Source organism: Thamnophis sirtalis, unplaced genomic scaffold (genome assembly GCF_051295495.1).
Source record: "Thamnophis sirtalis isolate CommonGarterSnake01/CBP01778 unplaced genomic scaffold, rThaSir2_p1.2 scaffold_1, whole genome shotgun sequence".
NCBI lineage: Eukaryota > Metazoa > Chordata > Lepidosauria > Squamata > Natricidae > Thamnophis > Thamnophis sirtalis.
Genome location: NW_028261381.1, coordinates 79,521,121 through 79,543,065, shown reverse-complemented (window position 1 = coordinate 79,543,065; position 21,945 = coordinate 79,521,121). Strand labels below are relative to the sequence as shown.

General features: G+C 37.6%; 1 protein-coding gene across 1 annotated transcript; it reads right to left on the bottom strand.

Annotated features, from left to right (window-relative positions):
- Positions 1 to 1,703: 1,703 nt before the first annotated feature.
- Positions 1,704 to 21,849, bottom strand: TPH1 (tryptophan hydroxylase 1). The gene is made up of 11 exons (XM_087717117.1): positions 21,668 to 21,849; positions 16,763 to 16,900; positions 14,819 to 14,996; positions 13,645 to 13,745; positions 12,335 to 12,402; positions 11,287 to 11,483; positions 8,292 to 8,427; positions 7,122 to 7,248; positions 4,669 to 4,764; positions 3,149 to 3,282; positions 1,704 to 2,254 (listed from the first exon to the last, which is right to left on the bottom strand). Exons 1-11 carry the CDS (start codon positions 21,782 to 21,784, stop codon positions 2,092 to 2,094), a joined length of 1,455 nt encoding a protein of 484 aa, XP_087573243.1. The 5' UTR covers positions 21,785 to 21,849; the 3' UTR covers positions 1,704 to 2,091.
- Positions 21,850 to 21,945: the final 96 nt, after the last annotated feature.

The window sequence follows — 21,945 nt, the reverse complement described above, 5'->3', positions numbered from 1 at the left end:
AAAATCTGGCCCCAAATTGTTGGAAGTGTAAAAAAAACACCAGGCGCTTTTTATCATATATGGTGGACATGAAATGAGGCCAAAAGATTGGAAAATGATTCAATCATGGTTGGAACAAATGGTGGGAGACCAAATTTTGTTTAAACCAGAAATTTTTCTCCTAGGCATAATACTGGAGGGGTTTAAGAAAAATGTACTCTGTCTAATTATACATGTACTAACTGTGGCGTGCATAACTTTTGCGCAGTAATGGAAAAAGGAAAATACACCATCAGAGCTAGATATAATCAGAAAAGTGTTTGGCTGTGCGGAAGCAGATAGGCTCACTCTTGAACTTAAAAATAAAGGGGAATCAGAATATTTTGAAGTCTGGAACAGATTTTATGATTGGTATAAGACAAGGTGACAAGACTGGAACAAACTGTATATATTGTGATTGGACAGAAGGATAGACAATGTACTAAGTAGGCTAATAGTTAATGGTTGAGACTAATTGTGTATAATGTGAATGTATGCTCACTTCGACTCTGCGGTACTGCATTGTTTTAAATGTAAAAATAATAAAAATATATTTCAAAATATGTGAATGACCCAATATAGGATATAGTCACTTTAAACAATATGTCAAAGGTGTTATTTTGTCTGCACAAGCTTTCTGTTGATCAGAATTTGTCATGTCTTTTGAATTAGTAATAGTGATTTGGTAGGTAGGTAGGTGGGTGGGTGACACTAGGTGATTTGGGGCCAGTCACTCTCTCGTACCCCAACCCACCTCACAAGGTTGTTGCTGTGGGAAAAATAGGAGGAGGAAGGTATGCTGAATATGCTTGTTGTCTTGAGTTATTTGTAAAGATAATAAAAGGTGGGATACAAGGCTTATGAAACAGGAATATAATTACTGGAATATAATTACAACAAACATTAAAATACTGGTTTCTGGTTTCTGTCAAGACAAAATGGCCTGATTAAATTCAGTGCAAATTGCACTGAACAACTAGGCTCTTTGCTCTGGCATGTAATACTAGCGTAACCAAATAGTATCAGAGTGTATACACAGGTAATATCGGCTTTCTATCTTCATCCTTTATCTGCAACTAAATTTGATAACCAAACAAAGATATAATGGAATAAGTCAACTTTTTTACTTGTGGGCACATTTTAACATTTGGGAACATGCTGTGGGCACTAGAGCTGCAATTAGGAAGCAGCACCTGTCCACAACATGGACAGGCTTGCTCAATCATAAGATAAAAAATAAAATCAAGATTCTGGCATACAAAATAGGTTCTTAGGTACCCATTTTATACCTAGGTGCCTGTTACCCATTGGCACCATGATGAAGAGCATGATATGTAAATTCAGCCAATTGTGGATGGTTCAGCAAGTCATGTTTAAGTAAACTATGGCTTAGCATGATGTTCAAATTCAATCACAATTTCCCAAATTCTAAGTGCTGTATTCTATTTCATATTATTCATATAGAAATGTAATAGGCAAAAATGGAAGATGCTGTGCTTACTCAGAAACATATATCTTAGGTATTTATACTTAGAAATAAGAAATATTACATTATTGAATGCAATAATATCCATTGTATTCAACTGATATTTCTGCTAGGTAAGTGTGTATAAGGTTATAACTGTGGTTTGGCAACTAAAAGAAAAACATGATAGGAGATAAACCAGAACACACGCTTCTTGAGATAGTTTTAAGGTTTTATTTGTCCTTCCATAACAGCTAATACTAGCCATCATTGGTTGCACAGAACAGTGGACTATATCAGCCATTAGCCTTTAAATATAGCATTTCATAATATATTCTATCAATTTTTCTAGATAAATTATTTCTACTTTCTTTTCAAATAAATGAGAAACGGCCAGAAAAGAGGAGAGAAAAGTGGTATGTAAACATTGATATGACTCTTCCGAGAAACTATATTAAAACAAAAATATTTTCCTTTCATTGATCATTTTGGGAAGAAACATCCTGCATGAAGCATAAAAGCAGTATTATCTTGCTAAAATCTGTATGTATGTGGGGGATCCACAGCTACCGAATGTAGAAAGGTTATTAGACAGGTTAGAATCCCAGTTACTTGTCCATCTTGCCAAGGGCTTCACTGACAATGTCCAGTTCATGCCGTAGCTCATTCACCACATGTGCAATACTTTGTGGATCTTTCAGGAGCTGAACGCTTTGGGTATATGGATTGTAACTCACTCCAAATGGGCGTCTGATTGTCTTTGCAAACTCTCTGTTAAGATAAGGAAAGAAAAAAAAAAGGAATTGATTGTCTACATAGTGGCAGTTTCAGTCAATTATAAACATTTAAATAGCTTAATTATTGTTCTACCCCTGTTTCTAATCTATTGAATGATTGCCATTAAAGAGGAAAAAGTGTGGCAGATGTGATAGTGTGGACCAGAAATAGACAAACTAGTGGCCTCCAGATGTTTTCAACCCCAATCAATAGATCCAGTGGCAAGGGATGATGGGACCTATAGTCAATGTTTTCCTGCTTTATTGTGACGAGTGCAGAAATAATGTCCAGGAAAGAGACAAAAAAAGGAGAGAAATAGTCGAGAAATTTGTCCTAACTTGGCAAAAGATACGGCCAGAGAAATAACTAAAAAATTAAGATGCTCCAGCAGGGAGGGCCTCCAAAATTAACCCAGAAAAACAAAAAGATAAATGAGAAAGTTAAATGGATGCAGAAGATAAACTGAGATCACATAGCAAAATAAGTCATAATTTTGTCTGCTTGCTTGACTTGTAGTTTGCCCTTTTAGTGAAGCCAGCTATCATAGTATATTCCATAAATCACAGTAAAACTGTAAATTACCCTTGTCTGTAAGCAATTGCTAGAAAAGGGAAAAGTAACAGTATCTAAAATATTTGACATTTTTAGTGTAGCTGTGTGTGTCATTGATAATACAAAATATAACAGAAAAGGCAAACCTCAAATCAACACTGGCATTATATTACAATTAGCATTTATGGTGTATCTGGCCTTTTGGCAACCTAACACCAACGTAAAATGGGATAAGGTGTTATTTTTTTTCCAAGGCCAGGGACTAGGACCAGGACTATATTTGAATGTCTTTCATTCTGCCAGCTTTCAGTTTCTCAGTGGCAAACAGTAAATTACCTCATCTTTTCTTTTGCATCTTCAAAGCTTTCAGAAATAAAGTAAACTTCCTGGAAGGTAGTAATCATGCATTCTTGCTTGCAGGTGACGCTAGGTTCAAAAAGCCTGACTTTGGCATTTCCAGAGAGTGCATGCTGGTTATCAGAAACACCAAAATAGAAAAGATTGAAATGTGCATATTATAGACACCTCAATATTGAAGAACATACAAAGATAGCTAGTGACATTCTACATCAAAGGTGTCAAACTCAAGGCCCAAGGGCTGGATCTAGCCTGCAGGGTGCTTAGATCTGGCCCCTGGAAACAGCAAAGGACTGGCCACAGACGGCCCTCCTAAACTCCATTTTCACTGGCAGAAGGTTACAAGAGGCCATTTTCATTGGCAGCGCTTGAGCTCCCACAGGCACCCCCAACATGAGTGACATGCCCACCCTGGCCATGCCCACCTTCCACCCCCCACCCCCGAGGTCAAAGATAACCTTGATGCGGCCCTCAAATGAAATCAAGTTTGACAGCCCTGTTCTACATGGATTCAAACTTTTAATTATTTTGTTTTCTTTTATTTTTTGTTACTTACGGTAATTCTTAAGAATGTCTTTTTGTATAAAGTGCACAACTTTCAAACTAAGAATCACCCTTGACCTCTGAGTCACCCAAAATTAGTAAATGGTGCTAAGATGAAAACTAAAATTCATTTCAGTTATATGCAATTACAATTAAATAGAATTAATTCTACTGATTGTCATAATTCCTCCCTATCTGTCACATTCAAGATGATTCTTTGATAACATATTTTGGAAAAATTTTGAGGGCTTCATGTTGTTCAGGGGAAGTTTAAGTTGTATATTTCTAGACCGTAACTGACATTCTAACAGTTGAGCAATATTGCTGGATATATTAGATTCGTGTTAATGCCAAGCTTCCTTCTGCCAAACTTGCTCTAAATAAACAATATTTTATTGGGTAAAATACCATGCTAGAACATACAACATTGAAACTCATTAATATTGTATTCAATAATCTGTCTAGTGCAAGAAATCAGGAACCCAAGGCTGTTCAAATGAGTACAAATTTAATCCATGCTAGCTCATTACAAGAATCGTAACTACTATTGGTCAAGGCAAATTGGCAGTAGGGTCAATGGAATTAAGAGGGCTGGACATAAAACTGTGATAGACACAAAGGGACTCCAAACTGATGACACACTTGACCTCTTCCTTAGGCTTAGCCGGTCATCTCCAATGTGACCCCTGGCTCTATTTCAGCAGAGTTGTGGTCACAAAGAATTGACACTAACTTGATACCAAATAATCAAACATATCATATCCTTCACTGAGAAGATAACCAATGACAGATGTCTTTGAAGTTGTTTGGGGCATCAACAGCCCTTCAGGTGAAAGTCTAAAGCAGAAGAACAGTGAAGGCAAATGAAATAAATAAAAGTTCCACCTGAGTGTACAATTGTAAAACTATTAACACTAAATTAAAGGCAGTGTTTTGAAGGTGATTTTGGGGCTTACCTTCAATTCACTAATAGAAGAGAGCAAACCAGCTCCATAGACTCTCAGTTGCCCTTCTTGTTTGCATAAGCCAAACTCCACTGTGAAAAAGTAGCACTGAGAAGGAAGAAAGTTAAATGGGAAGAAGTAGCAGCTCTCTAATAGAGATGTACACATTTAACAAAGCATAAACACTGAATGTCCACATAATCTCTTGTTGGTGGAAATAAAAGCCTTTTCTCCAATATTTCCAGATATATCAGCTGTGTCAATGCAACACTCCATGTCATGGCTAATTCAACAATACTAAACCCAGATTGTCTGGATATGCATAAGCCGAATTCTACCCAAAAACATTTTAACCTAGAATATGCTGTGGGCCCAGCCTTCAGTGACAATAATACCTCAGTCAACGTGACAAGTTGATTAGATGATCTCAGGGTTACAAAAATGTGGAAACCACTCTGAAAAATAGTAGCAGTGTACCACTGAAGGGTTGGGTCCCCTTGCATGAATGAAAAATAGAAGATCCTTTCAGAATTTTCCCTATGGGAGACATCTTATCTTCCTTAGCCACCTACTAAAGAAAAGCTGCTCAACAGGTTTGGTTTTTTTGTTTTCCAAAGAGCATAAAGCTTCAGACTGCCATCAACTTTTTGAAAATGCAGTGTTCAGTTTGGAGGGGAAAAAAATAGTGGAATTTCTGTCACCCCAGAAGGCAAGTACTGCTGCCTCATTTCCCAGTTCATGGTACTATGGTATCAAGGCATGGTACTATGATAAAATGTTGACCGAGGATCAAGATTTCCCAGATTCAGGATCATCTTCTGCCACACAAAGTTACCAAATGACTTGGGATCAGTCACTTTCTTACAGTTCGATTTATTTCACGGTTTCATTTGGGGGAGTGGAATTGAGTGAGAGACCATTTTGTATTCCGTGTTGAGCTCCTGAAGGAATGGCAGAAGTGGTGGGTTTGTACTGGTTTTACTACTGTTTTGCTCATGCACACGTGCGCTCTCATGTACGCACGATGCTTCTGCGCATGCACAGAAGCATCCAGGTGGGTGGGCAGAGCCTCCCGCTGCTGCCACTACCGGTTTGGCCGAACCGGGCCAAACTAGGAGCAACCCACCTCTGAATGGAAGAGTATCATTTTGATACTATTTAAATTAAACAGTTAATTTAAAAGGCAGATTTATTTATATTCTGCTCATGACACAGATTTCAGCAATCTTCCATTCTGGCAATTTATAATGAATGGTCAGAAATAAACTCAGCAGAACAGCATTTGATAAATGGTTTGGTTTTTTTTTTGTAAAAATGGAAAGCAAAATGGTACATGAAGACACCTTGAGGTTTTAGGTGTTTCTAAAGTGCTGTTGAATGAACAAATCTACCACTTTGGAAGGAGCCATTTTGTGATTTGCATGAAAAGAAAAGTATTTGGGCCAGTTTATTGAGCTTGGTGAAATGAGGACCCAGATTGTTGGGGGCCATATGCTGACTCAGTAAACCGCTTAGAGTGGGCTGTAAAGCACTCTGAAGCAATATATAAGTCTAAGTGCTATTGCCATTGCTGTTAGTCCTTTAAGCTTCACTGACATCCTCTCTTCCAAGGAGATGGGTGGCTTAATCCACAAGAGCAGCTAGATCCAGAATCAGTAGAGTAAATTGATCATTGCTCAATGGCAGGAATACATGATATTGTCCTCCACCTGCACACAGCCCACTGGGAAGGCAACCAACCATCACCCATCTTTTTCTCTTATATGTCAAAAGTATTGTGCATTGATTTATGCCATTTGAAGAGATTTTGTTCAGGTTGCCTGCTGAACTTCATTTTATTATAGGCATAAACCTCCAGTCAAATTGTCTATTGTTCATGATAGCAGGAATGGCACCTCTCCTCTGGTTAAAGATCACTGGACAGTCTCCTCTCCACAGTTGTTTTTTTCCCCCTCAAGCTCACAGTAGAGCACTGAAAAGCTAGTTTTCCCCTCAACCTCAAATTTACATTTTCAGGCTCTTTACGGAAAACAAACAATGGTAACCATTGGGGGCAAAAAGCCAAGATGGTGGAGCATCACTGCTTAAATGCATGTATGCAATATTAATTCATGTAGAATGGGTCAGGACTTCAATCACAGACTGTCTGACACTTTAGCCTTTTTCACCTCTCCACACCACAGAAAAGCTAGAGTTAAGCCTGCTGAAATCAGTGGTACTTTTAGATTAATTTGGCTGACTCAGACTCAGACTGGTTCACATAAACCAATATGCCACTATTCTGGAATAAACACTCCATTGATCTGGAAGCAGTGATCAGCAGTAACCGGATAACCAGGAGTAGCCATGTTGCAACTTTGTCCCCCTTTTTAAATGTCTGAGATAGCTACTATAAGAGGGATATGTGGCTAGAAAAACTAACAAACGACTGGAACATGTTGTACTGGGCAGGATTGTCTACTTACAGTGGCCAGTTTTTGAACAGCTTCATCTGAGGCTCCAAGTGATACCAATCCAATTTCCTGTGAGAACTGAGCAAAACTGGGCTCAGCCAGAAGAGGGACATGGCCCAAAAGCTCATGACAAGTATCCCTGGAAAACAGAGAAATCAAGGTGATACTAAAACTTGCAATATTGCAATTGCTGGATGTAAACCATCTCACATTAACATAGTTAGCATAATAATAATAGTTTGTCAAAAAATTAACTTCTCAAGTTTGCTGTCTTTCCTTTCCCAAAACTATTATAAAGGAAGAAATCTGTCCCAGTAGTAGATGAGTCAGCTAGACATAATCCAGTACAAGGATTTGCAATATAATAATAGTTATAATTATAAGAAATCATGTGTTGTCCCAATTGTAATTGGAGCCCTTGGAGCAATACTTAAAGGGCTACCTCGCTATTTGAAAATTCTAAATTTACCTGACTTGAACATACTGACTCTACAAAAAACCACCCTACTTGGAACAACTTATATCCTCCGACGTTACCTTAACAATTCCTGGGTCCTTGGTTAAGACTCAAGCTGTTGAGCTACCAACCAGCCCCAAAGGCTGTGAATCTCACCAAAGATTAACATAATAATGATGATGATGATGATGATGATGATGATTATAATGATAATAATAATAATTGTACCGGGATTTGCAAATTGAAGTTGAGCGACTGTGGAAAAAGAAATTGTCTGTTGTCCCGATTGTAATTGGAGCCCTTGGAGCAATACCCAAAGGGCTACCTCGCTATTTGGAAATTTTAAATTTATCAGACTTGAAAATTCTGATTCTAAAAAAAACCACCCTACTTGGAACAGCTTATATCCTCCGACGTTACCTTAACAGTGCCTAGGTCCTTGGTTAGGACTTAAGCTGTTGAGCTACCAACCAGCCCCAAAGGCTTTGAATCTCACCAAAGATTAACCTAACAATAATAATAATAATATTTGTAATGCTTAGGTTCCAAACTGAATACACTTGAAGAAGCTTATCATAGTATAGAGAGGTGGCCTTGAAAAAAATAGGGGACAACCATCAGTAAAGAGATTAATGCTAGTATTTATGGCAGTGCCTTTTTCCTCATCTAGTCTACCATTAAGTAGACTATATAATCAGAATCAATGTGTTACAATCCCTACTTACGGTTCCGGGGTATAAAGAGGATCTGAACTGTGCCGAACATACTGAGTGCAGTGAAATACTCTGAATGCTAAGCCTGCCAAGAAATCCCTGGGCGACAGGTATCCGGCAACAGGGCGAATGGTAAATCCAGTGCGCTCTGCAAAACCAAGCAATAGTTCATAAATGGCTTTTATATATTTCTCATAAATAGTTTTCATTGGTTTATAATATAGCATAGAAAGAAAATACCAAAGTAAATATTAGGAAAAATAGGAAAGAGAAAAGTGAGGAAAAGAAAAGGGGAAAAAGAAAAAAAAGGCATTGACTTCCAACTCCCTTTGGTGCGGTAGAAGAAGGGATTAACATCAAACCTCAACTTTTTACTTTTACATAATAGTGTAAAGCAGCATTTCTGTAACAGCAAATCTATCTAATCAGTAGAACCCAAAATCAAAAATTCATTTTTTTCCACCTCAAGCACAAAGTCCAGAAGTGGTTTCCAAGTAGAAATAAAAGTATATATATATTTTCTTTGAACAATATAATACAATACAGTACAATGGCAGAGTTGGAAGGGATCTTGGAGGTTTTCTAGTCCAACCTCCTGACTAAGCAGGAAACCAGAGGTGGGTTCCTACCAGTTCGCACCTAATCGGTAAAACCGGTTCATCAAGTCTACTGAACTGGTTAGAAGAAGTTCCACTAGTGGACCCGGAAAGCAGGCCACACCTACAGAAGAGGTTCCAAAAATTTTTGAAACCCACCACTGCAGGAAACCCTATACCGTTTCAGAAAAATGGCTATCCAACATCTTCTTAAAGACTTCCAGTGTTGGGGCATTCACAACTTCTGGAGACAAGCTCTTCCACTGATTAATTGTTCTAACTGTCAGGAAATTTCTCCTCAGTTCTAAGTTGCTTCTCTCCTTGATCAGTTTCCACCCATTGCTTCTTGTTCTACCCTCTGGTGCCTTGGAGAATAGTATGACTCCCTCTTCTTTGTGGCAACCCCTGAGATATTGGAACACTGCTATCATGTCTCCCCTAGTCAAAACAAAACAGTCTTTTATATATTTCTCAATACAATCTTGAAAATGAACTTGGCATCAAAATACACAACAGGAAAAGTGATAGTAATCTTCTACAAGCCCTTCCTGGTTTGGGTTGGGTTGGGTTGGTTTTTTTTACAGGCACTGAAGGAAGTTCCTAACAGGTATGAAGCACTTATCAGGGCAAAAGGCTTCAACTTTACCTCAACTTCTTTAGCTCAACAAAGAGCAACAGATTTGATAAACAGGCCTAATTGGGATTTTAAGAATGTATCTTTGAGCAAGAAGCTGAAGAAATGTGCCCAAAACAAAAGCACTATTGAAAGTATGATGAAATATCAAAGCAGTGATAAGCCACCTTGACTTATTTTGACATTAGGTGGTACAGAAATGTTACTATAAATAAATAACTATCAAAAAAAACCATGTTTTGATCGAAAGTTAAAAACACCCTTTCCAAAACAGTTGGGATCGAACACATAATAGAGATACTCCCTGACTTACAACCATTCAGTGACCATTCGAGGTTACATCAGCATTGAAAAAAGTGACTTATGAGAGTTTTTCTTACTTATGTCCATTTCAACATCCCCATGGTCACATGATGAAAATTCAAATGCTTGGCAACTGGTTTATATTTATGACCATTGTTGTGTCCCAAGATCATGTGATCACCTTTTGTGACTTTCAGACAAGCAAAGTCAATGGGGAAGTCAGATTCACTTGACAACCAAGTTATTAACTTATCAACTGCAGTGTTCACTTAACAACTGGGGGGCAAGAAAGGTGGTAAAATGGGGCAAAACCTGCTTAACAGCTGTCTTGCTTAGCAATGGAAAGTTTGGACTTAGTTGTGGCCGTGATGCGACAACTATCTTTATAACAGAAAGTGGATTTCCCAGGTTAGAACAGCTTGTACACTTACACTGTACACATCAAATAATGCTCTCTGTGGCACAGAATCCTCAAATGGACTTCTGCTGCACTTATTTATCACCAAACAGGTTCATAACAATACAATGCAGTGCAGTGCAGTGCAGTGCAATACAATACAATTCAATTCAATTCAATTCAATAGCAGAGTTGGAAGGGACCTTGGAGGTCTTGTAGTCCAACCCCCTGCCAAGGCAGGAAACCCTATACCATTTCAGACAAATGGCTATCCAACATCTTCTTAAAGAGTTCCAGTGTTGGAGCATTCACAACTGCTGGAGGCAAGCTGTTCCACTGATTAATTGTTCTAACTGTCAGGAAATTTCTCCTCAGTTCTGAGTTGCTTCTCTCCTTAATTAGTTTCAAAGCAGGAAGGCCTTGATTTATTTAGACTGTTAACAATTTATTCCTAAAAGCAATTTTTAAGCAATGCCATTTGATAGTGGAGTGACCTTGCATTATTCCCTTTTGGTTAATGGATTCCAGACTCTTTTTAGCATTCATTTTACCCAATGCATAGAGCAATCCTCTGAAGAACTTTTAACACCATTATTGTATGCAGGATTGCAAACGTGCTTAGCTCAAGAGAAATATCTACTTGATTCATTTTCTAAAGGAGTGGGTGATTCTACCATTTTGTTCTTCAACACAAGCTATCCAGAACTACTTACAGATGCAATGCCTCAGGTTGCCCTTCCTGGTTTGCGTTGGGTTGGGTTGGTTTTTTTTACAGGCACTGAAGGAAATTCCTAAGGGCTACAAAGCACCTTATCGGGGCATAAGGCTTCAACTTTACCTCAACAAAGAGCCTCACTGCCTCTTCAGCATGAATTCTCAATCAAGGTAAATGTGAGTCATCGATCAGAAACCTACTGTAATCTAGAGAGAGCAGAAAGAACTGTTGCCAAAGCAGACCACCAGATTACTTTCCAAATAAATGTGATCCTTTGTGGAGAAAGAACTTTCTGCTCCCTTTCTGTAATGGAAGCTCTGCTTCAGCAAGAGCTCAACACCGAACAGGCATCTGACCCTTACCTTTCAGAAAAAGGGACACATCTTCTAACTGAGGTATATTATCTTCTCGATACCCACAGCACTTTGAAAGCAAGGGCAGATTTTTCAAATACTCTCTGCACGCGTGAGTTGGATACAGCTTATTGAGTTCCCGAAATACAGTGCCCCAAGTCTTGATTTCCTCCTCCGTGAATTTGACTTTGGGAATCGGATCCCCACTGCAGAAAGAATTTAAAAAAATAATTTTCACTTCATTAACATTTGTCCAATGTGAAAAACAATGGTGTTTTGCATAATGGCATATTTTCTATTATTCTGGATACTGGCTATTGGTTGCAAATTGGGTTGAGACAATTGGAAAATGGAAGCTGAGCTTTTAAAGATCCAGGGTATATTACTACAGCTGGACATTGAGTTACATTCAAAGAGGAAAGAGGGATCAGAGTGTTTACAAGGATATATGTAGCACCTGTCCTAGCTGCTTTCCGCCAAATGGATCCTTAAGAAGCTGATATAAATGTTCTCATAAACTCTTTATCACTTTCTTCAATCCCATGGAACACCACCCTGCTTTATCAATTAGCAAAGGCAGGAAGGGAATCAAGACTTATCCAGAAGCAGTAAAACATTCAGTGAAGGCTGCAAAGAGTTTTAAATACACAATTCTATTTTAGATATTTTTAGTAGGATAAGTGTTTTTGTAAAAAAAAATTCTTGAGTTCTGTTTTGTAACCAAAGTTGTAAACATAAGCAATTTCATTTTTTCAACATGAACTTTTTTTTCAATTTTCCCCCTTTCTCAAATTTAAACTTTATTTTTCCCAAGAAAATATGGTCACTACAGGAATAAAACCACTTTGGTGAGATGTAGAAGCACAACTAATTAACTTCAGAGGAACATCTTACTTTTACTTTGTACAAATCTAGTGTGGATTTTGGAACACCAAGGAATGCTGCCTATACTTTCTGTTTTGTTTAATGTCCTTTCAGTAGATGCTTCAATGCTTTTTATCTGTCAGTTGTTTTAATATCATCAAAGTAATAGCATTTAGTACATACTGATACATACTGTTTGTAATTCATAGCCAAGTCAGCAAAATACTTCCGTCTCTTGCGATAAACATTGTCTTTGAAACCCTAGTGCAAAACAAATAATAATTTCCTCATTATTAGGATTAAAATGGTGCAGTTCTATCAATCAACTGGACAGGAGCCAAGGAAAGAAAATTTAGGAACATTTTATGAGGTAAATATATGCAAACCAGAAACCTATATCTTTCTTTTTTATATACTTATTTACCTCAGTCTTTAATCTGGTACCTTCTAGATATTTGACACTACAATTCCATCTCCCTATAACTACTCAGCCTTTGATCAGGCTGCCTGGATATGATGGGAGTTGTAGTCCTATACATCTGGAGAGTATCAGAGCAGGGAATACTGATTTACATACATTCCTGCAATTAATAGGAAAGACAAACTATCCAATACAATATTATATAGCAATAGCACTTAGACTTATGTAAATACCGCTTCACAGTGCTTTTCAGCCCTCTTTAAGCAGTTTACAAAGTCAGCATATTGCCCCCAACAATCTGGGTCCTCATTTTACCAACCTCAGAAGGATGGAAGGCTAATATAGACCTCATATCCCAACATACTGCACATACATCACTCAAAATAAATAAGTAGTACCATAACTGCCAAAAGAAAGCAATGGGCCAATAGTGTGGGCCATGCCCCATCATCTACCAGAGGTACCAACTTCAGACATGAGTGATACAACTTTCTGATATTACCAAGCAGGCATTTTTAGAACTTGCAAAACCATATTTGAGGAAACGGAAGCACATGAAACCTTATACATGGCATCATGTATAAGAGCCGAGGTGGCGCAGTGGTTAAATGCAGCACTGCAGGCTACTGCTAGATCAGCAGTTCAGCGGTTCAAATCTCACCGGCTCAGGGTTGACTCAGCCTTCCATCCTTCCGAGGTGGGTAAAATGAGGACCCAGATTGTTGGGGGCAATATGCTGACTCTCTGTAAACCGCTTAGAGAGGGTTGAAAGCCCTATGAAGCGGTATATAAGTCTACTGCTATTGCTATTGCTATCACAAAGATAAAAATGTATGGCTCTTCCCAACCTTCCCTCCAGTTTTCCCTGAATTTCACACAGCTTCAGAGGTCACAGCTTTATCTAAATTCTACATATTTTGGTAGAATTTAATATATAAAACAAAATTTGAAAATGGAATGGAAATTAGGGAAAAAAATTATTCAAGCTTGGGAGTTAGATTTCCAATGATTCCAATGAAGCAGCTTTTCTTCAGAAAAGAACCAAAATATACATAGGCAAAGACCGTTACAAATCTACTCACTGGATGGTCTGCATCCAGATCTGATCCATACATCAGAACACGATTTGCACATTTATCCAAATCTGAGATCTTCTTAGGAAACCAAGGTATATTTTCCATGTCTAGGGAAGGGAGAAAATTCAGAGTTATTAATAAAAATTAGGCTGGTTGGAAAAAGGAAACTAGCCTCATGACAGTTCAAAGTGGAATCTAGCTGCTAAGTAAATGCCAAAACTGAAGGCAACTTCTTATCATATATATGCACAGCACAAAACGCTTCCTGCTGTGGTACTTACAATGAAACAGGATAGCTATATTAAAAATAAGGGGAGATGCTTGCATTAAATTAGCATCAAAACTGCTGAAGCGAAGCATGTGTAAAGACACACCAATATTAAAATGCTCTTGAATTTTTTTTGAAAAATGATAATATATATATATATATATATATATATATATATATATATATATATATATATATATATATATATATATATATATATATATATATATATATATATATATATATATATATATATATATATATATATATATATATATATATATATGCCGATAGACAGAGAATGGAAGCAGTTAGCTTCCTCCCACATGTGGGCATACCAGGGGTTGTGACACTAAAATACATACCTACTTCCCTGGCTCAGCTGATAAGGAGGAGGAGGACCTTGTGGCTTAGTGGTTAACACATCTGCCTAAGATGTAATACAGCACAGGTTCGAAACCCAATAAGGGTATGGCTAGCTGATGAGAGCTAAATAGCTTGAAATAGATCTATACTAGTCTCCCTTTATTTATTTATCAGCACAAATACAACACATATATACATATATACATACATACATACATACATACATACATACATACATACATACATACATACATACATAAATTCCAAAATTAACAAAATAATTATTTAGTAACAGAATTTCTAGTCAATAATTATTCTTCATTGTCCCAAAGGGCAGAAAGGGCAGAAATCTGAAGAATGAGTTCCAGTTGCAGAAAAGCTTACTTTTGTTGAATTTATTTATCATTTATCAGTGAAAACTTAAAATAGAGAGACAAAATCAACTGTATTTTTAAATTTCGTTCAATAAGCCTTGAAATAGCAAGACGTCTTTATAATGTTAATAAATCACTTTCTTCTTTTCCTTTTCCTTTTCCTTCTTCTTACCATCTGCCTGTAGGTAGTTGATTGGGTTCACAGTCAGAAAATTTACATGGGATTTCAGGAGATGGAAGATTTCATCTAGTTGTTCCCTGTTGCTATCACAATCAATAAAGATCTCAAATTCCGAATTTTGTCTTCTGGATTTTCGAGATTCAATGTGCACCAAATTCACATGCTTTTCCTGAACAATAAGACCATTATAGTGGGATCATGAATATCATCTGAAAACAAATATCTAGGGTATACAGTCTTTCTTTAACACGCATTTAGTCAAGCTTTACACAAATAAATTTATACTTTGAATTAATTCATAATGAATTTAAATTTATAGTCAAAACTATTTATGTTAACCATACTCATGTTCAGCCTTTTATTCTTCCTAGTTCATATGTAATTTTTTAAAAACTTTCCATTATATGGCTAAGTCACATAACAAATAATGTATAACAAATACATCCTTACCCCTTTCTATCTTCTTTCTCCTGCTCTTTAACATAATCATCAAGCCCAGAAAGAGAAATACCACTTCTATTTTTTGGGAAAACTGTGATCCAAACTAGATTTGATCTGCTTGAATGTACTAATTATCTATCTTTAAAAAGACATTGCTTTATGTTTATGCAACAAGGAATTGTGATTTATTTCCAATTAGAAGAATAAAGTTCCAGTCTACTCCTAGTAGAAATGAAATGGGGGAAGAGGTAGTAACCCATGTAAAAGAAAATAGTTTTACAACTGGTTTGTATACAATACAAATTTTTACTTTTATAGCCAGAGGCAGTGACAAAATGGAGAGGAGTCCAATCAGTCTTTCCAATGAAAAGAGCATTTCACTATCCTGATGCAAGTGTGCCTCTGTGAATCTATTTTATAACATCAATGTGCTATGGCATGATGCTGCATTCATTATTTTGACAATAGCAGAAGTCTTTCGACATCAGCTGTTCACAGCTGATCAGTTTTCCATTTTACACTGGCAAATTCTGCTCGCATTGAAAATTATAGTAGAAAGTGCAGGAAACTGAACTGTGACAAAAAACAAGCAAACCCCAAATCCCCCAGAGGTAGTATTCAGCAGGTTCTGAACAGTTCTGGAGAACCGGTAGCGAAAATTTTGAGTAGTTCGGAAAACCAGTAAATACTACCTCTGACTGGCCCCGTCGCCATCTGCCTCCCGAGTCCCAGCTGATCTGGAGGGAATGGGGATTTTGCAGTATCCTTCCCCTGCCAAGCCCACTAAGCCATGCCCACTAAGCCATGCCATGCCCACAGAACCGGTAGTAAAAAAAATTGAATCCCACTACTGAAACACCCACACACACACAAAAAAAGACTCTAGGATCATTTCCACAAAAGTTCATTCCCTGTTTTCCATCCTTGAGTCAAATTGGATTTCTGGTATAATACCCTTTGTTGCATTCTAGAGCAGAGGATTTCAGAATGTTTTGTGTGATCAGCTGATAGTGTGAAGCATCATATAAGGAGACCATGGAACATTTTGGCAGAGTTGTTCTGCTATGCCATTTTTCCAATAGGACTGAAATACACACAGTTTTTACTCTGATCTCCATTGCTCAATTTTTTAGGAAATTCTTGTGGACTAGCCCTTTAGAGAAGACTCTGGTATCTCATTCATTATTAAGCAGGCTGTTTATGATATGGAATGGTACTTAAACAGCTGGAATTTTTAAGGAACAAAGCAAAATCGAGAGTGTATTATGACATTCTCAAAGTTGTTCCCATCTACTGGAAATGCCCACACAATATATTTATTTGTTCAACTCGGTGGGTTTCAATTTTTTTTTACTACCAGTTCTCTTGTGTGCGCAAAAGCGTCCAGGTGGGTGGGTGGAGACTCCCACCTCCAGTACTACCGGTTCGTCCAATATGGGCCAAACCAGGAGCTACCCACCTCTGGTTCAACTGTAGGTAAGAGTAACACCTTACCTGAAAGAGTTTTAAGGCTTTGACAAGTCCTCCAACTTCATTCTTTAAAGAGAAAATAATAGCAGCTCTGCTCCGTTCAGATGAATTGGTCTTGTTCTCTTTATTGTCTTCATTTGTAGTATAGTTTGGTTTGAAGATCTAAAATAAAAATTTGTGACCATCAGTGTTAAATAAGTCAGATCTATTTTTTAATTACTTAGAGTGACATCAAATTTGGACAATGCTCTATTTCAAGGATAAGTATTTTCCACTAGTTGAATCCAATGATATCTGTCAAAGGTTTTTTTTAAAGATGGAAAGTAATCTAATAGCTATAATTCTTGTAGCCATGTCTATTTCTTTTCAATAAATCTTGCTAAGGCTTAGGTCTGAGAACTTTTTCTTGGAAAAGAATTACTTTTGGTTTAGACAGATTTCAAGGAGCCTCACAATATAAATGGCCTCTTTTGATTTCCTTGGTGCATGCCTCATTATCATGGCTTTGACATTGTTTTTGAACTGATAGTATTTTGAAATAATCCCACATACATCAAAGCAATAATAGATGCAAAGGTGGCACTTAAATGCTCAAATGCATTTCATACTTGCTTCATGTGTCAAGGCATATCATAGCTGCATATAGTAAAATTTTAAAAGTTTTAAACAGTTTTAAAAGTTTTGCACATTTTACTTAATATTTAAAACCAATTATACAGAATTCTGTTTTTGGATTTTTTTAAAAATTGAATATCCAAACATAACACATTAGATGCACTTAATCTAGGTTTCAGTAAGCAAAAATTCACATACGATTCTGCAGGATTAAAACTTCCTAAAGTAACTTTAGCTGATCTCAGAGAACCTAATCCGGATTGGACCTAGTTAATTCTTGGAGGGGAGACCCCCAGGAAATCTCAATCTATAGTCTAAACTGGGAAGTCAAAAGAATAAATCACAGAAGATGGGAACAGCAAACCACTTCCATAATGTGGCTGAGGAAATTCCACTGATGTGTCTACTTGCTAAGTACCCTAACCCTAATCCTAAATTCTCTATGGCGCTTGATAAAGAAACCTGTACAGCGTGAAATAAAGTGCCTGAAAAAAAATGCAAACTATTCCTAAGAAAATGAAATTTATCCAGGGAATATCCTATAGTCTCATTAGTTATTAAGATTTTCTTTACCAGAATGACTTAAAATTATATCATCAATGGGTTTGTTTCATTTTCTGATTGCCAAGACTATCGTGGATGCTTTGGGTGTTATGTTTTTTGTCCTGTTGAATAGGCTCTTTATTATTATTTTTTACTTCACCAATGCCACGTTTTTAAGGTTATTCTACCTTACACTCTTCTAAATGCTATATGTTGAAGTGGGAAGAGGAGAAACTAATTAGAAAAAAAACTAGCAACCTAAGCCACCTTAAAAATCAACAAGACTTTTGACTTTGTAAATTGAGTTCTTTAACATTTTGCCTCAAATATCAGTATTGATTTTCTATTCACCTATTTGTCCTCAACTCCTTTAATTGCTGTAAAAGCAACCAGTTTGATGTAGTTTATAAAATCTAGTACCTAAGAAAGCAGATTAAGTTCTCACAAGAAAATCTTCAAACATCATCATCATCAATTCCCAGCAATATATTTGCTAAAAAAAAAGAGTTAGAATTCTTTCCGATAGTTCACTCCAAGTTGAGGTCTCAGCCTCCAGTAGAAATTCCATTATTTTTCAATCACTATGACCAATAACCATGACACCTGAGGTAATATCCAAGTCATAGTCATGTTCATTTGGATGTCACACCAGGCTGAGGAGGCTGAATGACAACATTCAACGGCAGGGAGAAGCCCAGAAGAGCTTTCCTTATGCACAAGTCAAAGCTTCCTGTATGGTGCTATTACATTCACTCTATCCTCTGTTATCGATCCTATAGCACTAAGGCACTTCTATCTATCTATGCCCTTCCTTTTTTTTCTTTCTGCACCCAGGCCTCTCTTGTGTCATCTGTTTCCTAATTCTTTCACAATCCCAAGAACAGTTCCATAATTGCTAGAAGCATTTTGTTTCTTGATCATGAGTGCAGAAAAAAACATAATGAATGCAAAATTTGAATTTATTTGTTTGAAGAATTGTTACCTCACTTGTCAACCACAAAGCCCCCATCACAAATTATAAGAGATTCCATTTGGTCAAACTTAGCACCTAAATAATTCATCTCAACCAAAAGAGAAATTGGGAAAGGAACTAGATTTTGGTTGCTGAATATTTAGGCATGGAAAACTGAAGATTTTTTTTTCTGACTGACTTAAATTTTATAATTTTTCTACACCACTGGAAAAATGTTTTGTGGCTGGCCATTATTTTATATGAATCTCTGTGTTATGCTGAGCTTTTCGGTTTCTCACTGTATTCACAGCATTTTTCAAATAAAAGGTCCTATTAAGTATTACCACCCATATACGTTTATTGTGGGCGGTGGGGAACTATGCTGTCTGGAAGCTTTTGCCCAATTCTATCAGTGCTACACTGTAATTCTTCAACTTTATTACTCAGAAATGTGGGTCACAGAACAGTGTTTCTTAACATTTACAACTTTACGATGGATGGCCTTCAGCTCCCAGAATTCCTCAGCCAGCCATAATGTGTTCCATTTTTTTTTTTACTTTAAGATCAATACTGGCATTATAATATCTACATGTGATTTTCAAAGGATGCTTAGAATAAGTTTTGCAGCTGACGACATTTTTCTATAGTTTTTTATGGTGTACCTCTTTAAATCACAAAAGTAGAAAAATATAAGAAATATGATAAATCAGGAATTGAAGTCCCATAGTCTAAATCTAGAAAATGCCCCAGGAAAATGCTGTAGTGGTCAACCTTGATGCATAGACCATTATAGAAAAAGGCACAAATCAAAATCTTGTCTGCCAAAAATGCAGCCTTCATTTTCCAAGCTGGACCTTCTTGCCACCACTTGTTGACAGTTAATACACATTGATGCTCATGAGTAAACTTCATATTTAATAGACAAAAAAGAGGTAGGTGAACCATTCTAGAAGGTCTTAGGAATGTGTGCGCTATTTAACATTTAGTATTATTAAAATATGAACAGGAGTAGCAGAAACATGTACTGCCAGCAAAAATGAGAGGTACCAAATATATAGCCAAGGCGTATATGGAATCTAAGTAGAACAAGAAGCAATGGATGAAAATTAATCAAGGAGAGAAGCAACTTAAAACTGAAGAGAAATTTCCTGACAGTTAGAACAATTAATCCGTGGAAGAACTTGCCTCCAGAAGTTGTGAATGCTCCAACACTGGAAGCTTTTAAGAAGATGTTGGATAATCATTTGTCTGAATTGGTGTAGGGTTTCCCACCTAAGCAGGTAGAAGACCTCCAAAGTTCCTTCCAACTCTGTTATTCTAAGTTAAAGACTACACTCAGCAGTCTTTTTTTGTAAACAGTCTACAACATGAGCATGCTTGTGGATCGCTATGCAAAGAAGACTTTCTAATTTACTGGACTGCTATAAATGAACAATACAAGAGGACAAAAATGCAGTTTTTGACCTTAATGCATAGAATGGCTACCACAACATAGAGCTAAGAATACCAAGTGGACAGCCTACTTTTCTAGTTGGCTGCTGGCGTCTGGGTGGCACTTCAAGAAGAGTGCTGGGTTAAATAGCCTCTTAGCAGTATCCTACTTCTTCCTATAATTTATGGTCAGTCAATCCCTTCCCAAAGAGCATTTGGGGTAGGAAATTATTCTGGTTACCTAGAATCCATGCAGAATTTACAGAACCATGTCTGTCTCACTGTTTATTTCCCACTGAAGGATGCAAGACAAAAAAAGTGCATGCAACTTTTCCCAAGGCATGCTAAAAAAAAAAGCCAAGCTAGAAAACAGGCAATGGGAGACAACCGTACTTAAATAAAAGCCTGTCAATTCTCCCGTTATTTCATTCAAGTTCAATTGCCTTGTGCACTTTTGAACAGCAGGGCTATAAAGCAGAAATAACCAAGATCTTTATCTGAGTAATTTTGAAGTCCTCGCCACATTTTTTTTTTTAACCATCATAAGAATTGCCAATTCACAAGGGAGGCTCTCTCCTCTTCCTAATCTCCCCACAAATCTCCTGTTTGATTCAACCAGACAACCAACTGTAACAGGAGTTCCTGCAAAGAACCGACTCTGGTGCAGAGGCACCCTGCTCTTCTATAATACAGACAGATATAGAACTGAAGCCCCCCCAAAACCTATCTAATCCCAATGCATTTCTTATTTGAAGCATAGATGCAGAAAAAGCACCAAGCAACAGCATCATCAAGTGTGTGAAAGGTTCATGGGAACAGTAGGAAACAGAAAATGCTCACTTACAAAGAAAGGGGAAGTGTGAGATTCTTTAAAGTGTGGCATTTCAAAGCACGTTTTGGAAGCAACCCCTTATTTGTAGAAGGGAAAGAAGAAGGGAAAGAAGAAGAAAAAAAGTACCAAAGAAGAAAAATGTCTATGGAGATTCTCAGTCATCCAGGTCAGGGTTGTCTTTTCCAGAGGCAATTGGACTTTCTGGGAAGTGGTTTTTTTTTTTTTTTGGGGGGGGGGGGGGGAAGACGTTTTGCTTCTCATCCAAGAAGCTTCTTCAGCTCTTCAGCTTCTTGGATGAGAAGCAAAACGCCTTCAAAGAAGAAGAGGAGGAGGAAGAGGAAGAGGAGGAGGAGGAGGAGGAGGAGGAGGAGGAGGAGGAGGAGGAGGAAGAAGAAGAAGAAGAAGAAGAAGAAGAAGAAGAAGAAGAAGAAGAAGAAGAAGAAGAAGAAGAAGAAGAAGAAGAAGAAGAAGAAAGCAGTCCAAGAAAGCCAAAGCGCCAGAAAGAAGGAGAAGAAGTGGAAAGCCGCTTTCCCAACGGAGAAGGAGAAGGACCTACCCCATTCAGAACCGGGGGAGATAAAAGATCGCTGAGCTGATTCTCCTCCAAGTTGGAGCTCACGGAGTCGAAGGACCGACCTCGCCGCGGCAGCTCGATTCTGTTGTTGGAGTACATGCTGAGGGCGAGCGAACCTCACTCGACGGCAAGAGCAACAGGTGGCCGCGCCGTCCGCCTGACCACTTCTGCTGCTTCTCTCGCTGCTGCTGGGCTATTTATGGGGCAGGAGGAAGGCGGAGGGGGCCCGGGGCAAGGCTCCGATCTCTCGCCAAGCGAAC